The sequence below is a fragment of the Macrobrachium nipponense genome, chromosome 9 (genome assembly GCF_015104395.2).
Source record: "Macrobrachium nipponense isolate FS-2020 chromosome 9, ASM1510439v2, whole genome shotgun sequence".
In the NCBI taxonomy this organism is placed as follows: Eukaryota; Metazoa; Arthropoda; class Malacostraca; order Decapoda; family Palaemonidae; genus Macrobrachium; species Macrobrachium nipponense.
In genome coordinates, this window is record NC_061110.1 from 62,217,536 (window position 1) to 62,240,072 (window position 22,537).

Consider the following 22,537-nt stretch of genomic DNA (forward strand, 5'->3'; position numbering starts at 1 on the left):
TCTGGAGAAATATATGTATTTATGGGAGAAGAAAAAAGTTGCCTAAAGACGTTCATTTCAATCTATTGACATCGTAAGGAGTTATTCTCTCTCTCTCTCTCTCTCTCTCTCGGCTATTGGCTGTTTATATATTTCTAATGGTAAAATGTTTAAGATGACTTTAAAATGATATTAATAATACCAGTTCAATGGTATATTTGATGTTGGATAATACTTTAAGTAGACATTTGGTATTTGAACTTTCAAGATAGGCAGATATAGGTATTTTTAGAGGGGAGTTCTAACTATTCGTGGGTTTGAGCTATTCGCATGGGTGTCTGGTACACATCTCCTGCGAATACAGGTAACACTGTATATGGGGTTTCCTTTGTCTTGAGGATGAAGAGGAAAGGGGGTAAAGAAAAAAAAATTCTTTTTTTACCAATGCAAATCCTTGGCCTGTCTTACCCTTTCAACGTTAGTTGGCAATGCTCAGAAATCTCAATTTACGCTGGCATTGTAAACAACTAAAGGGAAGAGGAAGAACCAGAATAAAAATTTTCTCTGTTCGCTGTGTAACTACCGACTCCACAGAACTCCGTTATACCGTACCCTTTTTGCAACTTTATTTTACCTGGCCATAATCCAAGCCCGGGTTAGGGGAATTTAGGGAAAGGTTAATACGGGCAAACCAACAAGTGCCCTTAAGTAGCTTCCCTTTTTGTTTACAAAGACAGTAAATTATATATCTGCTTTGATGGTCTCTCTTTACACAGAATGGAAGCGCTGACCGTTGATTTTCTTTGTCGCTTATTCTAACGTTAAATGAATTTATGCTAACTTTTTTCTCTTTTTTGTTTTAACTTATTTACTCTTACTTTTCTTTTTCATAAACAGTGCGATAGGATTTACTCTTACTTTTCTTTTTCATAAACAGTGCGATAGGACTTGATTGGACATGTGGCCAGGGATTTCTCCAGGAACACTACTCATGTAAAAGGATTTTAATTCTCCCTATCCTGCCTAGACATGCAAGAGAGAGAGAGAGAGAGAGAGAGAGAGAGAGAGAGAGAGCAGCGCTCAGGCAACAATGAAAGGGCATGGATTCTTTTTAAAAGCATAGCTACGGAATCTCTGTGCTTCATGCAATAGCACATTAACAAAAAAGAAGCTAAGGTTAAAACCTCTCTCTCTCTCTCTCTCTAGGTTATCAGCATGCACATGGTTGGTTCTAAAATCTTCCTATTGCTATTCTTAATGGGAGTCAGATTTTTTTCACCCCTAACTAGAATCCCTAATTGTACACAAATAATGAGAAAGAAAAATAAGAATTTACCCTTTACCTGTTGTGGAGATTTGGGAAACCTTGTTTTGCGCTTGCTAAAAAATATTAAAAGGAATTCAGATTCATTTCTCTAAGTGATAACAGTTTAACGATCACTACAACTGGAAAATGAAAATTAATTTTCTCATGAAACTGGAAAAGGTCGCCATTTTGTAATGAACTGCTTGTTCCCTCAGTGAAAATATATTTATGTGACTTACTGGCACTCTTAAAATGGCCTTGTCTGGAGGGACGTGAGGTAATACAAACAAAAATCTTGGGCTGAAAGCCGATATTACTGAAAGGAGGAATTTATATAAAGCTCTGGCCCTTAGTTTAAATGAACTATATTTACATTTAAATTACATGTAGGTCCGGAAATTAATGGAAGGTGGTTGATTGCAGGTCCACTGGAAACACGTGGCTGGGAAATGACCCAGACTCAGAGATATGATTTGCGCAAAACGGGTTATTTAAATGCAAGCGTCATTTCCAAGGGTTCCCAATTTTCCTCTCGCAATCAGGCACAATAATTGTCAGTAAAGAAATTCCATTCTAGCATCAGTATTAAGGTGATGGACATGTGGGAAACGATTACACATTACTTGGTCTTAGCATTGCATATTAAAGCTCACTCAAGGGGGCATATGTTGCTTGATTAACTGGGGGGATGTGCAATATTACTACCATCACAAGGGGTATTAATCACAGCATTGAACCAAAATTGGGGAGTAAGAAGCTGAGCCAAGAAGGGGAGGGAGTTGCCTTGGAAGAATGAAACGAAATACAGACAAGAGCCAAGAATGATTCACTGACTGCACTAGTAATTGCTCTCACAGTACCTGGAAATCCTAGGTCTTGTTGTCTTCTCATCTGCTGATCAACCTGGGCAATATGGAAGGTTAAAGAACATGTGTGGGATCCCCAAAGGAAGCAGGGGAGTCAAAAAAAGAAGAGTGGGGGGGAAAGTGGTGTTCTGTAGGTAAGAGGCGTCTGAGTTCTAGGACGCATCTGGAATTTCTGAGGGAGAGCTACTGTGGCCTCGTCCTTTTAAAATCTCGGCCTAGAGGTGCTCCAACCCCATTCAAGACACCTTTGGAGATTAATTCCAAGGCAGCCAATAGGAATAGAGATGGTTTTGAGAGAACGGAGGCTTTCAGTTCTGATGGGCAACTTGAAAGTTTGAACTGCTTTTAGAAAAGAGTATTACTTTTTCTTGGTCCTGGCTTAAAATCCTGAACATGATATAAACTAATAATAAAGGTAATAAACCCATTTTTACCTTATATATTGTTGATATATCTTCATAATAAATGGCCTGGTCATGAAATAATTCCATATCAATGAAATCAACTTTTCTCAATGCGAGGCCAGCTGACGAAATGTAAGCATGGAGTTGTGGTTGCGTTCACAGCAAACTTTATATGTCGGTAATGTTTCAGAAATTTTAATGGTAGTAATAACATTTAGGATAACATAATATTAATTTTTCACTAAAATTTTGGTGGTAAAAACTGTTTAGAACAATAATGATCATAATAATGTTAATTACACTGGCCTGCGCTGTTTTCAAGGTCTAACAAATAATACCTTATTTTAGGCCAGGTTTTTTACTGAATCCAAAAATCATGCACATTTTTACTCAATCAGATCAAGTTAATGAAATATTAACACATGAAAAATATCCTAAATTCCGATCTATTTGTAGGTGAATGAAACACAGTATAGAAATATTAGATTGATTTATTCACAGAAGGCTTACAAAATATTTGGAATAGATAGCAAGTAGAGTATAATGAACTAAAGAAGCTACAGGTGGTCCCCGGGTTACGACGGGGGTTCCGTTCTTAAGACGCATCGTAACCCGAAAATCGTAGTAAGCCGGAACGACTTTCTTGAAAACATGTCCACAGGGAAAATTTCACTACTAATTTGCAATTTTTCTTAGGGCCGTATCTCTAAAATTATCACTAATTTACTTTTTTCATGTGCAACACTGTGTATTCACAAATTACTGTATATTTTCATTAAATACAAGAGAGAGAGAGAGAGAGAGAGAGAGAGAGAAGAGAGAGAGAGAGAGAGAGAGAAGAGAGAGAGAGAGAGAGAGAGAGAGAGAGAGAGAGAGAAATGAATGTCTGTAGGCAACTTTTTCCCCCTCCCATAAATACATATATTTCTCCAGAGAAGAGAGAAAGAGAGGACTGTGCAATTATGTTTGTCTGTCCATCAATTCTTTTGCTGAGAGCGAGAGAGATAAAGGAAGAAATAGAAACACCAAATGTATGACAAGTATCTTGGAGAGAGAGAGAGAGAGAGAGAGAGAGAGAGAGAGAGAGAGAGAGAGAGAGACCGAGAGAAGAGAGAGAGAGAGAGAGTTGTCCTTACAGTATTTAAAAGAGAGAAATGGAATGATTATTGTAGTTTAAATACTCAGATATGAATTTTGTACTTATAGTATTATTATTGGAAAATATTAATGATAAAAACTTATTACATACACGTCCATGAAAAGGATCTCATCTCAGAAAGAGAGAGAGAGAGGAGAGAGATAGAGAGAGAGAGAGAGAGAGAGAGAGAGCAGAGCGAGAGAGAGACATTACAAAAAACCATTAATTCGTTGACCATTGTATGGCATTGTTAAGCTCGAGTGTCACTCGAGTTGAGGTGGGGAAATTGATACAGAAAAAGACAAAGGGAAGAATTTTCTTTTGAAATTAGTTATCGTATTATTACTACTTCTATTATTATTATTATTATTATTATTATTTTAAAATATAATAAACATGTGCATCTACCATAAAAATTCTTTCATCTCAGTAAGAAAGAGGAATTATCCTTACAAGTGAAATGGAAAGGTCATTTTCATCTCTTTAAAATACGACCATTATGAATTTTGTGATTAAAGTTTTATTATTATTATTAATTAAATAACTGAAATTATCAATAAACATTTTACATACTAGTACCATAAAAATTTTTTCATCTCGGTAAAAGAGAGAGAGAGAGAGAGAGAGAGAGTGTTTATCTCTCTCTGTTCTCTCAAAAAATACTTATAACGCTTCCAGCGAAAGAGAGGGAGTGAGTTACCACTATGACCCATTATTATCTTGTGTGGCAAAAGAAGAGAGAGAGAGAGAGAGAGAGAGAGAGAGAGAGAGAGAGAGAGAGAGAGAGAGAGAGAGAGAGAGAGAGAGAGTTAACCTTAATTAAAAGTGACATGGATAGATTAGTACGTATTGTATTTCTTTAAAATACTATCGCATATGAATTTTGTAATTACAGTTATTATTATTATTATTATTTGAAAGTATTAAAAACAAATAGTACAAGTACATAAAAAATCTCGAGTCTCAGTAAATGAGAGAGAGAGAGAGAGAGAGAGAGAGAGGGGGGAAAATGTCAGGACCACCTGATTGCAACACTGCAGCTCTTCCCCCAGATTTTCCCCGGCTGTCACAGAACTTGATATATCTGACAGTTTTAGTACCTGAATCTCGAGAAAAGGTTACTGGAAGTTACTTGAAGAAGACTGGGATTTCCTTCATTCTTCCATAATTTTTTAAATATAAGCTAAAATCTTACTAATTCATTATAGTATTTTCTTTAATGAATTGATATTATTGCTGTATAAATTAATATTAATATTTGAAAATATTAAATCATTTATTTATCATACTAAAAAACATACATCTTTGTAGTATAGAGAGAGAGAGAGAGTAGAGCGAGAGAGAGAGAGAGAGAAACTGTGCTAAACTATAAAGGATTCTTATCTTATCATAGTATGTGTTTTTTAAAAGCGTCGTAAACTCGGAGCGTCGGAAGTGTCAGCGTCGTAACCTCGGAACAAGCGTTGTAACCCAGGGCGGATTTTTCAATGAATATTTAAGAAAAGGCGTCGTAACCTCGGAACGTCGTAAGCCGGACCCGTCGTAACCCGGGGACCGCCTGTACTTATGGATGAATGGTCTCTTGAGGGACATCCATTTATGCTGAGCAGATTCCACATCCCTCTTCAGGCACCAGCAGTAGTCGGCCAGAAAGTTGACATTCCATTGGCACTCACCCTGTTCTTCACTGAAGTCTCCACAATTCTCTGGAAAATAGTCCAGATGAGACCGGAGGAAGTGCATTTTCACTGACATCTGTGAACAAAGTTGACGGAAATTTTTCAATAACTCTTCAACCATCTTTTGATACTGGAAACTTCTGTAGTTGCCATGGAAGTTTGCAGTGACTGACTTAAGGGACAACCAGGGAGAGAGTCTAGCAGGATTCAGTGCATCATCAAAACTAGTGTCCTTGATGAGTTCCCTTATTTGAGGACCATCAAATATACCTGCCTTAAGTTTCTCCATGCTTTTTTATAGAAACTTCTGATGGAGGAAAGCAAATCCTCTATCTTTGCTGTTCAATACCTTTACAAAGTTCTTCATGAGACTGAGTTTGATGTGGAGGGGTGGAAGCAATATCTTGCTTGGTTCAACCAGAGGGTGGGACAAAACGTTGTGTGACCCAGGTTATAATCCTTGTTGTGATGGCCACTCTTGTCTGACATAATGCTGGTCATCAGCACGGCTATCCCATAAGCACAGAAAGCTTGGATAGTTTCTGTAACCACCTTAAAGTCCTAGGATGAGTCTAACAACTTTCAGATCTCCACAGATCAACCATTCATGTTCCTGGTAGTTCGGAGCAGATAACAAACATTTCATGATTTTGTGGGATTCTTTCATTTCAACTGAGTGCCCAACAGGGATCGATGAAAGCTTATTTCCATTATTCCGAAGAACTGCCTCTAGATGAGTCGATGAAAAATCTCCATTCCATAGCATCATACTTCAGACCAAGTAATTCAATCAGGTCAGCAATATTGTTACAGTAGACCTGTGAAGATGCTTCATCAAACGTGAAGAATTTTCTAAATTCTCTCACAGTCCTGATACCAATGAAATGTTCCTGGTGCCAGTAGACGTTGCTCTCGAAGATGAGAACCCAGTAGCTGGGCAGACACTTTGGAAAGGTTAAGGTCTCGTTTCAGGTCATTGCATTCAGCTTGGGTCAAAGGCACCAGTTGGTCGTCCTCTTCTGGCCTGTATGTACCACATTCGGCTGTATCAATCATGTCACTAGATTCAGAATCAGAACTAGACTTGATTCCATGGTAACATTTGGCTCAGGAACAGGAAGATCAGGGCCATTGGGGACTGGCGCTATGGCAGAAGGAACATCAGGGAATTGAACATGGTGCTTGTTCTTGAGAATGATGCCTTTTAGATTTGTCATGCAAAAGTAGCAGTTGGTAACATGATCTTTCCCTTCCCTCCACACCATTGGGACACCAAATGGCATACGCTTCCTTTTCTTGTTCCTCCAATCCTGTAAGTTCTCTTCACATGTTTTGCAGCAGATATGGGGAGCAAATGGCGTATCCTTGCCCCCTAGTTTGATTCCAAGTAAGCCTGATATGCCGTCTTCACAAAAACTGTGATTTTTGCTTGATGGTCTGGAATAACCACATGTCCGCAGATGTCACAGAATCTTTTAGGATGGTTTTTACACTTCCAATCCATTTTTATACATATCTAGACCTGAAAAGTGAAATAAAAATAATTATTAAAGGTTACCCATGACCCGATTTTGCAAAAACAAAGCCCATAAATGCTTGGATGGGATATTTTGGAAAGATATGGTGGAATAGAAATAGAATATATCTTAGTAACCAAACCTGACCCAGGAAAATTAACTATATTTTTTTAATTTAGCAAGCAAAAGGGGTCCTAAATCAGTTGGAAACCCCTTGACCTTTGTAGAAAAGTTTTGAAATGCAGGCCAGTGTTATCATATATTATCCTATTATTATTTGTGATTGGCAATGAAACGTAAACAAACCATTTTTATCTTATATATTGTTGGTATATCTTCATAATAAATAGCCTATTCAAGGAATAATTCCTTATCAGTGAAATCAACCTTCAGCAGTTTTAATGGTAGTGTAATTACAGTAGTAATGACATTTAGGATAACATATTCATTTTTCATTAAAAATTCATTGTCATTTTGGTGGTAAATAACTTTTGCACAATCAGTCATACAAACTATAATTATGTATGATAATTATTGTACATTATCGTATTGTTAAGGGTTTTTGATTGGCAGTGAGATGTAAACTAAACAATATTTCCCTTTTAGGCGACGTGAAGGAAGAACATGATATAGAATCAGCTTTGTAATTTCATGTATTTTGAATTACTTTACATGTATGTATTTTGAATTTCTAATGATCCAGTAAGTAAAACAGCATTTTTAATAACATCTTTACATAACCAGTATTTCATAAGTACCTGATGTATGCAAAAGCTAGCCTATACACAGATGGTTTTTTTAGTTTAACAATTGTCGTTTACTACAAATAAGAGATAAGTTCATGAAAATTTGCCCTAATTTCTTACCTCGTCTAATCTAAAGGTCGTCTTATACATGGAATTGTGCGGTAAGTTCCAACTTCACTCAATTGCTGAGGTTAGTGCTTGAATAGATGCAAACAACAGCTGTCACTACCTTTGGCTGGACTCTGTCCGTTAAATGAGATGTCCATTGGTTCTGGGCCCGTAAAAGCAAGGTTTTACTGTACAGAGAATATTCAACACTGCAGCATGTCAAATACTAATACAGTCATCCCCGGGTTACGATAGGGGTTCTGTTCCCGGCAGGGCATTGTGAGCCGAAAATTGCCTTCACCCCGAATCATTGCAATTATAATGGGAATAAATACCAACGGAGCTGTAAGTACGGATTACAGCATTGCTGTAAAGCAGATTAATAGAGCCATGATGCAAGCGCCCTAAGTCCAGAACGACTTAACCCGAGCCTGATGTAACCCAGGGACTGCCTTACATGTAATCAATTCAAGTTCACTAAACTTTTATTCCATGATGTTGTAAAGGTAAAATGTCACTTGACATTAAGAGCATACAAAATTTCTTGTAAATTGTGACTTGATGCACATTTCACCATTAACATGGATCTCCTAAGAACTACGTAATTCATTATTACAGTGTATCATGTTGCAAGCTCGGGTTTATGTGAACAATTGGGGACTGTGTATCCCTTGTTTTTTAATCTAAAGGTTGTACATTTTAATATTTTTATCATTTTGTGCAAAGATTAACCTTACGAAAGTAAACTACATTTTGATTTGTTCAGTTTGGAAGGGCGGTTTGAAGATGAAGAACTGAGGATCTTACTGGAAGATATGGCTACACAGAGAAGTTTTCAGTACTGAAGTTTTCTACCAACTACTATTCTGTCTTCAACTTTGATGGTGTCTTACTGAAATGGGTATACATTGAATGTTGTATGAACCTAGTTTTTAAAAATCATGTGCAAATGTTTGGTTTGTATTTCTTCAAATCTGTGTATTGTTTACATAATTTGTATAAGCATATACTTGAGGGTCCATTGAGGTTTTTCCTTAATAAAATTCTCCCTTAGCTGTTGTTTGTGCTGAGGTCTTCATTGCACCTGATCTTTATTTTCCAAAATGTAAATAAATTTCATTCTTGAGTTACCCTAATGTAATCTAACCTGGTTAGAAGCCAAGATTCGTTTGTAATTTTCTTTACATATTTCACTTATTGACATTTTAACTTTAGTTTATATATCAAGTTTTTTTAGCATTGCGGTGCTATTGAAGCTCAGTATGCTCTGCAGTTTTATCCTGTGTTAATTTTGTGTGATTTTTCTTACTTTTAGACACAGCGACATGAAAGCACAATTAGCCTTGGAAATATGCTATCTTTGTGGTATTGAGGTGAAGTAAGCTTATTGCTATTTATTATCATGTTAGGATGTACTAAGTTTTATTTAATCATACATCACATCATTGATCTGATTTACCTCCAGTACAATATATAATTTGAAAGAATTTTTTAAAAATCCTGTTACTACCCTATTCAACATGATTATTTACACTTTACTAAGAGAAATCAAGAAGAATGGAAAAGTAAATAAATTGGTTATTTTTGTTATTTATCCCATAAGGTCCAGAGAATGAAAAAAACATAACTCAAGACTGTATGCCCAAAGCCAACTGGTATTTGAATGAGGGATTTTTTTTGCACTAGACTGATAGAAGGGGAGTGTGTTTTTAAGGAAAAACTACTAACAGTGATTTATCATTTATAGTTAATATTTAGTAATTATTTTACCTTCAACTCCTGAAATATTAGTTTGATTTGTCTTAGCTGTGATGAAAGCTAAAAAAAAAGTGGCTCAAGTGTCAAATGCCAATAAAAAGAAGTTTCATTTGCCAATTTATTTTACTGTTGGTCCTGCTGTTCTTTCCCCTTCTCTCCAAATGTTCATTTAGACATTTGAATGATTTAGTAAGAAACTAATTCATTCATATTTCTATCTCTTTCTCAGTTTCTTAATCTTGTAGCACAAGGCTTTCTCCTCCACTTAATTCCTTACCATTAGATGCCAAAATATGACAACTGGGAGAGGTAATAATTATTACCTCAACTTTCAGTTATAGACTTTGAGGCTATGACTGTCTGTTAACAAACTGTTTCAAACACTAGGTAAACAGTTTAGAGAATAAAAGTAGACTATATTTACATTGAGTGAATAATATTTTTTTTGTAAAATCAATGTGTTGCACAAATGCAAAGCATTTATATACAGAAAAGATGCAAAGATAAATGTTTTGTACAATATAGATATTCACAACCAACCTAACTTAATGATTGTAACATCACAATCATAACAGATGTAAAAGGTAAACAAATCTTTCTCACAAATGCAAACTGTGAAATAGCCTTGTCTGATACAATATCACAAAATTCTGTTGTGGGCATTGACCTTTAAAAAGGTGGTTTGCGATTCAGGATTTTCAGTTATTTTTTGTTACTTTTTTAATATTTGTTCATACTGTATGACAAAAATGTCATGCACCTGGAGGTACAATATTTTCAAACAAAGTACTTTTGCTTTCACTAGTAGGTTTTTTTTTTTTAATCAACATGGCCAAACCAGAAAGCTACACCTGCAAAAAATCTGTTGACTTCATACTGTAAGGTTTTAGTTAGATAGGAAAAAAAATACAAAAAAGAAACATTTCATTCAAAGGTTTAATCATTTGTTTCAAATGACAATTATGAATGCAGTTTTGATATATATATTATATATACTATATGTAAACATTTATTAATTACCAGTACACATTACTGTTTATTTTTACATAAAATGGGAAATAAGGTGAATATAAGAAAAAAGTTTAAAGGTTATTCATTCACTTTTGAAAATTTCATTTCTCAATGTGTCTGCAAGTAACAGCAACTGCTCTGATTCTAACCAATCTCTTGACTGCAGATGAATGTGTTCAACAGCACCATAAATATCATCACTGCAAGGTAAGTCTCCTTCGACCCTGGGAATAACATGTATTTGAAGATGCTGAAAGAAATACTGGAATGAGTTGAAGGACTCTAATAAATGGTAGAGGAGAAAAATAAAATTTACATGTTGCTTTTCTGTACATCATTAAATGGTCTTAAAAAGTATGGTAAAGAAATCTGCACTACAGAGCCATCCAGTCTAAGAAAACGGTTTTTGCGATCAATTTAAAAAAAGTTAAGTGGAGCTGCAGATGTGCCATTTGAACATTGTATTTCAAATAAGCACTGCCAAAGCTCCTAAAGTTTCTGAAACTTTAAATATCTGAAAGAAACTGAGGCAAAACCCCTCTAAAAGATATTGTTAAAATTCAAGAGGCAGACCTTGTGTTTCATGTTTATGGATGGACAAGCTGAATTAGTAGAGTATACTTACTTTCTAATCTTGTTCCATGCCTAGAGTGCATGTGCAGTATGAAGTATTTAGTAGTTTTGTATTTGTTTCTAGTACGTATTACAATTATTAAGCTCCTTAATTGTAATTTTTGGATCCAACTTCACCTACCCAATTTTCTCTGGGCTAGGGATAGTTGTTTTGATTGTTTGCTTGTATGGTGTCTTTGTCTTTATGTTGCATGGAACCAGTGGTTGTTCAGCAACAGGGCCAACGGCTTTATGTCGAGAGTGAACTTCTTTCAAGCAGAAATGCACATCTCTCACCCCTCAATGGAATGCCCGAGATTCTAACTCGCAGCCACTGAGGTAGCTCGCCAACACCATACTGACCACGCCACTGTGGCGCTCGGGACTAGCTATTGACTGGCCATCAACTCAGTGTGCTATAGCCCACTGATTGGGATTTTGACAACAAAGTAGGAAAGCTTATGTGTTCAGTTGTCTGATGTATAAGCTACTGTACCACTGAATATACCAGACTCTCAGCAAAGGGAAAGTGCCATAATTAGATTCAAGAGTTGAGGGCTCCACTTCATCTGTTGGGAGTACCTCTGTGGGTGTTTGGCTCGTTAGCCAACCAACTACAAGTACAGATAAATCAATAACTGTCTGTTTGGCTTTATGCTAGAAAGATCAACAACAGAAGCAACTACTTTAAAAATGCCATGCAAGGAGGAAAGAATTACACCTTGTATGTGCTGTGGATCTTGAAAAACCATTTGGCAAATTACCAAGAAACCTAATTAAATGAGCATTACAAAAGGAGATGGGACATGAAAGACTCATTAAGAAGGTGCTGTTACATTAGATCTAGAGTGGGGCCATAGGCAGGTGTATTTGAAGTATTTGAGTCACTGTTGGTATCCATCAATGATTAGTGTTGAGTCCTTTGCTGCTTATCATAGTTTTGAAAGGAGTGCAGATGCCCTAGTGCTGACAGAAAATAAATAAGGAAATGGTGGAAATGTTATAAAGGTGGAAGAGTGGCTGGAGATGAGAGAACTGAAAATCAACATAAGGAAAACAACAGTCATGTTTACTGTGGTAAGGAAGCATATGGAAAAGTTATGTGAAAGGCGCATGGGCGAACTCTGGACTGTGCCAAAGATACAGATGGTGTCACAGGAGATACTCATAAATACAAAGATATACATGGAGTGAAGTGGGATGGGAATTGCAAACCCTTTTATGATAGTAGATGGGCAAGTTAAAGAAAAGAGCATTTCTATTATACTGGAAACAGGGCTGTGACGCAGGAGTTTAGAGAGCACCAAAATAAAGAGTAGCTGCAAGGTGGATGAAAATGAAGAAATGGTAAGACTAATGGTAAATAAAAATGTGCCATTAGAAGAGTAAGCTGATATACAATTGATATGCAAATCTTACACTGTACTTACTCTATATAGCAGAAATAGAAACCTGAAAAGTTTTGGCTATAGAATGTTAAGAATCCTAGCCAGAGTATAGCAGGAAAACTGTAATATGAGTGAGGAACTGGCTGAGAGGCCTGGTGCCAGTATGCTGGAAAAAGAATTTTATTTTTAAAGACCGAGTTGGTTTGGACATACGAATACAAGGGATGGGGAATAGTTGGTCAAACAAGCAATACATATATCAGTAGGATAAACATGGTGTACACAGGATTGAAAATGGACTGATTTCAAAGACCTAGAAGGGTTGAAGATGATATGAAAAGGGATGAGAAATTGCTGGTCAGAAAAGCAGTGCATAGGAAATCCAATTCCACAAAGGGGAAAGATGACTTGAAAACATTTATGATGTTGCATTGACATACAACTGATTTCAAGTTCAAAACACATGGTTAGCTAGAAGTTTGTTTATACATCTTACATAGTCCTTGCTTTTCCTGTATTCCACTACTGTCCTGTATATTTCATAGCAGACAGTAGAACTGCATATGGTGAAGAAGGTGAATACTCAAAACATGGCAGTAACCCACGACATGGTCCTGGGTAGCTACATGTCCCCTTGCCTTCAAGATATTTTGAGGAGCTTTACCATTTCTTCTGGGGTTCAAATATTATATGTATATGTAAGTCTTGCTTTGCATTTTAGTGTTTTCATTATTTTCTCGGTTACATATGCCTGCATTACTAAGGGTTTGGCATTTGATGATGAGTGAAATTCGGGCATACACAGAAAACATGTTTCACTGTTAATGTTGAGCTGCATTCTCTAAGGCAAGTAAGTCATTTAGGGTCTTACCAAATTTATATGGTTATCAGTCAGACAAGTGTAAATATGATTACGTACTGCATTACTGGGAATACCATTCTACATCACCGAACCAAAAAAAGAAAAAAAAGCAATCTTCCAAAGAAGAAATTGCCAACAAAGAAAATGAGAAAAATAACAGAGAATAATATATTTTTTTGGTAGTGTAGTTGCTTTCTCGTCTGTTCCATGGTCTAATCAGAGCTCCACGGTGACTGGACTAATGTCAAAGAATTCTCTTTTAGTTGGTCTTGTGGGTGGATATTGTTTTGTAATAATAAACATTATACAGTCAAAGCTTGGATTTTGTAGACTTTTCCCACAAAATTTTTACTTTGGTTTCGCACCTATCCTCGGATTTTGTACACCCGGAAACCCTCCTTCCAGGGCCCACCTTGTGACTAGGCCCCATACCAAGTGCCCGAAATAAAAGCATCCTTGGTTCTCTCAGGACCCATTCTGCTTTTGTGTTTGTTGTATTTTGTGGCTTTTCATTAGAGTGCAACAGCTAAATAAGCCATCATGGTGCCAAGAAAGTTCCAAGTGCTAACCCTTCTATAAAAAAAGGCGAGAAACACTTGAATTTAAGAAAGAGCTCGTAGCAAAGTGTTGGAGGAAGTTACTTGCTTATTTCAGTAAGAAAATGCCTACAACTGTTGCTGTTAGTGAATTTAAGGCCAGCAGAGGCTGGTTTGAAAAATTCAGAAAGCAAATGGGCATACATAATGTGTCTACTTCAGTGAATAAGGACAACGTTTGCAACATTGTAAAAATGTTGAGGAGAATTATCATCCCAACAAAGATGTGAACCATGTTTCACTTTAGGCAAATTTTAAAGTGACACCAGAATCAAATGTCTCTGGACAGTCTTGTTGTGTGACAGGGGTCCAGCAAATAGTGCCAGTAGAAAACAGAGGGGAAGTAACCCTAGACAGTGCCAGTAAAAAACGAGAAGTAACCCCAAGTAGGTCCCCGGAGACCTGAAGTCCTGGATGGGGATTCCCCTCCCAAACAATAACCTCCCTTCCTCCCTCTACCCTCCTCTCCATCTTCCATACGCTAACAATAGTCTTCCTTAAAGGTATGAGTAATGTTAAATGTTTATTCATCCATTTCATTAGTCATTTAGATTTATTTTTCATTGTTTTATGTATGTAAAACTGTGTTTATTCTCTATATGTATTTTTTAAAAAACATTTATGGGTGCCTTGAACTCATTACAGTAATACCTCAATGTAACGCGATTCGAATGATCATACACCAGTTTTTCACAGACGCAAATGCAAAAACAACATTTTCGAATCCTTGAAAAGTCCTGCAAAAGTGTTTGTTTAATTTTTTATGCAATGTATAGGTTTTCAGGCTTTTATCTGTAAATTGAATAACATTAAAAAAAAATAATTCTCTCCCTCTTACTGATATGAGAGAATTTTCATGGTACCTGTATGTACTATGGTTATTAATAGATGTAATATTATTTGAAAAAAATAAAATAATCTTTCCATTTCACTTTTAAGGACAACTCCCCTTTCTCTCTCTCTCTCTCTCTCTCTGACAAGAGAATTTTTATGGTACATGTATGTTTACTAATATTTTCAAATATTAATATGATAATAAAAATATAATTGTAATTACAAAATGCTGATGAAAATATCCTTTCCCCTCATCTTTTGTTTTTAACTCCAAGAGAACCTGAAGCAGAGATGTCAAATATGTCAAGCTAACGTGACAGGTAGGGGGAGTGTTGCCCTTTAGAAGGTCAATTATCTTTACGTAATTCTCTCTCTTTATCTCTCTCTCTCTCTCTCTCCGTAATAATTCATAAATAATTTCACTCTCTTAAGTAAGAAAACCCCCCTCCTCTCTCTCTCATTCTTAGTTAACGGTAGATAATTTTAAATTGATCTAATTATAACTTTACTTCTAGAGCTGTAAATGCACTGTTCTAAAACAGACTCAACTAAGAGTTCTATTAGGCCAAATAAAAAACAGTTTGTTCATGAAAAGGAATTGTAGAACAAAGAGAAAGAGACAGAATAAGGAATTTCTTACAAGAGGTTGAGAAGACTAATAAAAATACATCAGCCAGAAAGGGAAGAAAGCAAGAAACAGTACTATGTAATCTTCACACACTCCCATATTTTTACTAACTATTTATTTCTTTTATTAACGGCAATGCATTAAGCTAACTTTTAAATGAAATTACAGTAACTTTAATTTCATTTAAAATTTAGCTAAATACTTGGGTAGCATGATAAGGGTAATTTCTGGGCTCAGTTCGTGTCGGCCTGTGAAATAATCCTTAAGTTCATTATTTCTAAGTAAATAACCTAATAAATACCAGAGAAAAAATAAATTCAAGAAGATGTCAGTATAACTGACTCGCTCACTCTATAAAAGAAGTGTCGGTATGGTAACAGGGGCGAGTGAAACCACTACCACGAACCACTTGCCATTTAGAACTTCCCACATCAAAATCCCCCACCTGAGAGAGCCGATCCTAAAGGAGGATGCACCCGCTACTACTAATACCCACGCCAAGCGGAGTGCAGCGCCTCTAGTGGCCATCCTTTTCTTTTAGCTCATCGCAGACACGTTTTTTCTTCTCTTGTGTTGTGATCGCTATTTTGGATTTATCTTCGAGATGGAACGCTCTGCTATTGCCGCGGCTAAGTTAAGTACCCGAAAGGTCAAGATTTTGTATTTTTGTCTTCCAGGGACCAGTATTTTCCGTTTTTTAGGTTACTTACGGTCACCCGGTTGACTCGTGGTGGCCATGAGCCCGCCTCGTGTTGTTAAGATTTCCCAGTCTTCCATACTGGGACGTCTTTCTTCCTTTCATGGGTTCTTATTATGCGTTCATCTGTTTATTTACATCTTATTTTAGAATTTAGGAATTCACAGCCCATACCTTTGTCACCCAGTTATCTCTATGGTTTAGGTATTTAGGGCTATAGTGTGTTTTTCCCTAGTCCAGCATCCCAGCTTTTGCTCTTCATCGGCTACGGCTGGCTCCGAGTAGTCGACTGGTCTTCGGATCGGTTCGCCTTCTCCTGGATTCCTGTCTCTCTCACTCGTGTGTTCCTTCCATTCTTTTACAATGTATTTATAATGAACTTAAGGATTATTTCACAAGGCGACAAATAGACTTAACAGAATCTTACTTTACGTCTATTCCCAAAGCCTGTGCTAGACTTGACCTTCTGAGAGACCTACTTCGGTTTCATGGTTTTTAAATGACGTCCTCAAACTAGCCTCGGACACTGACAACTCGTCTTGCACATTTATAATGTTACTTAGAAAGACGCTATTTTTACTAAGCCTGGCCTCAGGGGCCAGAATTTCAGAACTGTCGGCTCTATCCAGAGATAAGGGTCATGTGGAATTTCTCCCTTCAGGAGAAGTTTTGCTTTCCCCGGATCGCAGTTTCTTAGCTAAAAATGAGGATCCTCTAGCAAGGTGGGCACCTTGGAAAGTCATTCCTCTTCTCCAGGATCCCTCTCTCTGTCCAGTAATGACCTTAAGAGCCTTTCTGTCTCGGACACCCTCTAGATCCTCAGGTCCTCTTTTTATGAGAGAAAGAGGTGGCACCTTATCAGTAAAAGGAATCAGACAGCAGATCCTTTACTTCATTAAACAAGCCAATCCTGAATCATTCCCAAAAGCACATGATATCAGGGCAGTAGCTACTTCTATTAATTATTTCCAACATATGAATTTTGATGATCTTAGGAAATATACTGGATGGAAATCACCGACAGTCTTCAAGCGTCATTACCTGAAGTCCTTGGAATCATTAAAATTTTCAGCAGTAGCAGCGGGAAACATAGTTTCCCCTGACTCTGCACAGTAGTTATAGTTGAAGATCCAGGTCTCCTTTCTACCTACCTTGTCCAACATGTCTCACTCTACATGGTCCTCTAGCCTTAGCCGCTAGGTTGATATTGGTGGACTGCCCCTTATTTTTTCGCTAGGGACATCCACATAATGTACATATAAATGTGCTTCAGTGTTTCTACCCTTATTTTTATGCTAGGGTAGAACACAATAACTTTTGTATATTTTGTATATATTAAACTAGTTTTAGTGAATCTTCTTGAATATTTATTTTGATACCATTGTACTAAACTGTGCTTTTCCTTTATTTTATTAAGCTAGTTTTAAGTACCTTTATGTTATAACTTTTGTATCATAACTTTTGATTCACTTATATTATACTCTAATTTTATTTTATTGTTTCATTAAGACCCTCCATTGTCATCTTGGCTGTTTCTCTGGTACTATTTCACAGGCCGACACGAACTGAGCCCAGACAAGGGATTTTGACGAAGGAAAAATCTATTTCTGGGCGATTGGTTCATGTCGCCCTGTGAAACCCACCCTTTTTTTTACCCACCCTGCAGGCCAAGATGGACATCTTTAGAAAAGGATGGCCACTAGAGGCGCTGCACTCCGCTTGGCGTGGGTATTAGTAGTAGTAGCGGGCGCATCCTCCTTTTGGATCGGCTCTCTCAGGTGGGGGATTTTGATGTGGGAAGTTCTAAATGGCAAGTGGTTCGTGGTAGTGGTTTCACTCGCCCCTGTTACCATACCGACACTTCTTTTATAGAGTGAGCGAGTCAGTTATACTGACATCTTCTTGAATTTATTTTTTCTCTGGTATTTATTAGGTTATTTACTTAGAAATAATGAACTTAAGGATTATTTCACAGGGCAACACGAACCAATCGCCCAGAAATAGATTTTTCCTTCGTCAAAATCCCTTATTTAGCATTCAAATTCTAGAAATAAGCACTTATTAGATTTTTAGAGAACATGCCAAACTTAACACAAAAATTTCCACTGCATGAGGGGTCTGGAACCTAACTTCAGGTAATATGGGAATTACTGTTTTGGGTTTTGTACATTTCGAACTTTTGGACTTCGTGAGACGTTCTGGAACAGATTACGTACGAAAACCAAGATTCCACTGTAGCACATGATGGCATATAAATGGACTCAGGAGAAGAGGGGACTTTCTCTTATACTTAGCGAATGCCAAATCCAGTTTACCTACGTCAATAATCACACTAGAAGTGGTTATGCTCATATGCGCCATCATATTATTTAGGACGACTGGAAACAGATCAAGACACCATTACCTTTTCTGGTTGTTAATGTATAGTGTACTGAAACCAGCACTCCGTAATTTAAGCTCTTCACTTATCTAATTTAATTACCGAGGATCATGAAAATGTCTTAAGTTGAAAGCTAAGGGCATAATTTTAAGTTCCAGTTAGAAATTTTTAGTTTAGAATTGGGAACAATGATTTAATGTGTCTGGACTAAACAATAACTTATACTAAGTCTCACATTAGTAAGTTTTACATTAGAATGTGCTCTTTTATGTAGTAGACCAAATAGCCAAGGGGTAGATATAAGCAACCTGCATGGGCTAGACAAAAATGTTAACCTAACTTTGAGCTTACAAACTTTACTTATTAGTAAGTTTCTCTTTTTATATAACCTTTGCATTAAGAATTATCTCAAATAATCTGGATTAGGCAATATCATATACAAGGCTAAGAGAGAACAACTTAAGAAACATCATAATGTAAGTGTAAGTCTAAGTGGTAGTTTTGTCTAAATAGCTTAGGATTAGATATAAACAGTATCTTAGGCTTAATAAAAACATAGAATTTACGACTAGAGACTGATACCGACACGGTAGCCTATTGGAAAGGCTAAATAGTAGTGGAGCTCTTATGTAGCATATATCCTTAAAGGTGATAAAATCCAGAACAGGATGTAGCCCAAGTAGATAAGTAGGAACCCCGTTTCTATGTGATTATGCTACTAGTTGCCTAAAAAACAGCAATGGCCGAATATCAAACAAGGAGGGTATTAGCTACAGAAAGTAGAAAACTAGATTGAAAAGGACTTTTTTTTTCTATGGTTTATACCCTTAAAAGTTTTTAATAAACTTATAACAGGCAGTGACCAAAAATAGGTAAAGCAGGAACCCTCTAGGAAATTCTCAACTCTAGAACCATTAACCTAATGCCCTATAAAACCGTGGCTTGGGCTAATTAAACAAATTAGTTCATGGAAGTTTAGTCTGAACGGTATGACAATTCAAATTAAAATTTCACATAGCCAGTGCAAAATTACCAATACAGCCATATACAATTGTCAAAACTAACTTAAACTTCAAAAAGTTTAAGTTAACACAGATTTCTAACAGAATTTATTACTAATATGGGCACTATATGAGGAGCTACGGAAGTCTCTCATTAATCAATTAATACTACTAGCTTCTAATAACAAGTTGCTTTATATTACTGCAGGGCCGCCATTATGCAGAACCCTCAGTTCAAGTGTTCTGTAACATTTGCTTGGTTCGCTATTTGCCAGTCGGTACAGCCCTTACCACCTTTCATGAGCACAGTCCTTGTAAAAAAAAAAAAAAAAATCTGCTTGGCCGCCAGACGTGTACAGTAATACTCAGAACTTACACGAGGTTAGGTTCCAGAACCCTTCATGCAAGTATTAAGCTAGCTTTTAAATGAAATTAAAGTTATACAGTAATTTAATTTAAAAGTTAACTTAAAACATTACCCTTAATAAAGAAATAAATGGTTGGAAAAATATAGGAGTATGTGATTACTTACGTACTATTTCTTTCTTTTTTCCCCTTCTGACCAATATATTTTTAGAAGTGTTCTCAATGTGTTTTTAAGAAATTCTTTATTTTGTCTCTTTCTCTTTGTTCTGAAATTCCTTTTCATGAACAAGCAGGGCTTTTTATTTGGACTCGTACAACTCTTAGTTATGTATCTATATATTAGAACAGCACATTTACGATTCTAAACAGTAAAGGTAAAATTAGATAAATTTAAAATTATCTACCGCTAACTATGAATGAGAGAGAGAGAAGAGTTTTCCTTACTTAGGAGAGTGAAATTATTAATGAATTACTACAGAGACAGAGAATTACATAATATTCATTGACCTGCCAATTGGCAACACTTCCCCCATCTGGCCTCAAGCTTCTCCGAGTAAAAAAACAAAAGACGAAGGAAAGGATATTTTCATTCGCATATTATATTTATTATTATTATTATTATTATTATTATTATTATTATTATTATTATTATTATTATCTGAAAATATTAATAAACGTGTACCATAAAAATCCCTTTCAGACCGCGACTTTCATAAAGGCTGGGTTTGGCGATCAATCTCCTATAGTCGCGGGTTTGGGCTCAACAAAAAGAGAAAAATCAGCTGATGTCGACTTCCGCAATGAACCCTTACACCCTTACAACATAAATTGCGCAAGTTGAGATGAGATTAGGTATTTACGTAGTCGCACGAGCAAGTCCAGATGATTAAGGTGACATCCACATTTAACGGTTTTTACAAGACGGCGAGTTCCGTGAGGCATGACAATTTTTGACGATTTATTTGCGATTTGGTTAGGTAATTATCTGACTTATGTAACGGGATTGTGCTGAGTCGTGAACATGGATGCCCCCATATAGGTGTTATATATATTATATATATATATATATATATTATATATAATATAATATAATTATATTATATATATATATAATATATATATATAATATATTAATATTACATATATATTATTTAGTGTATATATATATATATATATATATATATCATATATAAAATATATATATATATATATACTATATATATATAAGATATATATATATAATACTATGATATATCTTCTTGTAACTAAATCTATATTTTCCATTTATCTCCCATAGATTCAGTGTTTCAGAACCCCCAAAATCTTCTTCATGATCGTATCGAGTCCTTGGTGTTAGCCGCTTTTGTGTTGCATAACTTAATTTTTATTTTAAAAAATCCTACTGCCAGGAGTGAGGCAAATCGAGAGGACTCGGTGACACCTGAGGTCGTCTTCGTGATTATGTAAACTCCCCTTCAGGCTTCATTCATTGGCAGGAATCCATGATATACTAATAAAACGAAAAAAAAAATGCCTTTTCATGCTTCAGAAAACATGTTGAAAACACTGTAAATTTCCTGAATAAAACTTAAAATTCAAAATTATTTATATAATATATTTTCTTTTAGGTATTATTGTGTCATATTTATCTATATCTGAAGTTCTCAAATTATATCACGAGTACCTACTGAAAATCTTTTATGCAATATATATTTTACTCAAAACAGTAGATGCCTCATGCTAATATATTGACTCTGATTGCAATTAACTCACTAAAGAAAATCATGTTCAAAAACTGTAAATTTCGCGAATAAAAGTTAAAGTTCATCTGTATTTATATTACAAAATATATCTTTGTTTAAGTTGTATTCAGTGTCATATTTAGCTATATTTGAAGTTCTCAAATTATATCAAGAATACAGAAAATCTTGAATAAAAAACCGAGGCAGCTGTGGGCAATTAACTATAAGCCCTTGAAATACATTTATAGGCTGTCGACGCACTTGACACATTTTGGCTCGCTGCGCAGCCCCACTGGCACGTTTTGGGTCTGCCAAGTACAGTGATGCTCAAATCTCATGTGACATGACTCCATAAGATTTCGTTCAAAATTCACTGACTGGCAACCTAGCATGCTCCATATTGATCAATTATTTCAATGTGAAAACGCGATTACTGCATACAATAATTGCATAATATGTTTCATAAGAGTGAAATCTGTCATATATTTCACAACTGTAAGAAAATGTCATGTGTAGCCAAATTTCAGGAAAACTCTTACGAAACATTTTTAAAACTTTTGTTCAATCATCGCTGAAGCATTTGACCAAACGAAGTTGTCATCAAACCTCAGTTCAAATGTTAAATAAAAAAATGAAAAAAATTGCCATAGCGTTAATAATGCTTCCAAAGTAAGCATAATATTTGAAAGTCTTATTTGATTGCTTTTACACCTCAATGCTGAAAAAAATCAAATATGTATATACAAAAGTAGAATGTGCCCACCGATATCAACGTGTGAGGGGAGCGTGTGATGTATCATTAGTGTCGGTGCAACAACAACCACCCAGTGTAACATTTCTGGGCTCAGCTCGTGTCGGCCTATGAAAGTATCCTTAATATCATTCTTTCTAGGCAAAATTAATCTAAAATTACCAGAGA

General features: G+C 35.9%; 2 protein-coding genes across 12 annotated transcripts in view; one reads left to right on the forward strand and one right to left on the reverse strand.

Annotated features, from left to right (window-relative positions):
• The window catches only part of LOC135217935 (DNA-directed RNA polymerase II subunit RPB4-like), a 139,353-nt gene extending 129,735 nt beyond the window's left edge, over positions 1 to 9,618 (forward strand). The window contains exon 4 of the mRNA XM_064254036.1: positions 8,510 to 9,618. Coding sequence (XP_064110106.1) covers positions 8,510 to 8,588 — 79 coding nt within the window. The 3' untranslated portion in view covers positions 8,589 to 9,618. The remainder of the gene's footprint in view (positions 1 to 8,509) is intronic.
• An 801-nt stretch (positions 9,619 to 10,419) lies between these two features.
• Positions 10,420 to 22,537, reverse strand: part of LOC135217933 (nitrilase and fragile histidine triad fusion protein NitFhit-like) — a 293,936-nt gene continuing 281,818 nt past the window's right edge. For all 11 annotated transcript variants that reach the window (XM_064254028.1, XM_064254025.1, XM_064254035.1 and 8 more), the window contains one exon: positions 10,420 to 10,762. In XM_064254028.1, coding sequence (XP_064110098.1) covers positions 10,595 to 10,762 — 168 coding nt within the window. In that variant the 3' untranslated portion in view covers positions 10,420 to 10,594. The remainder of the gene's footprint in view (positions 10,763 to 22,537) is intronic.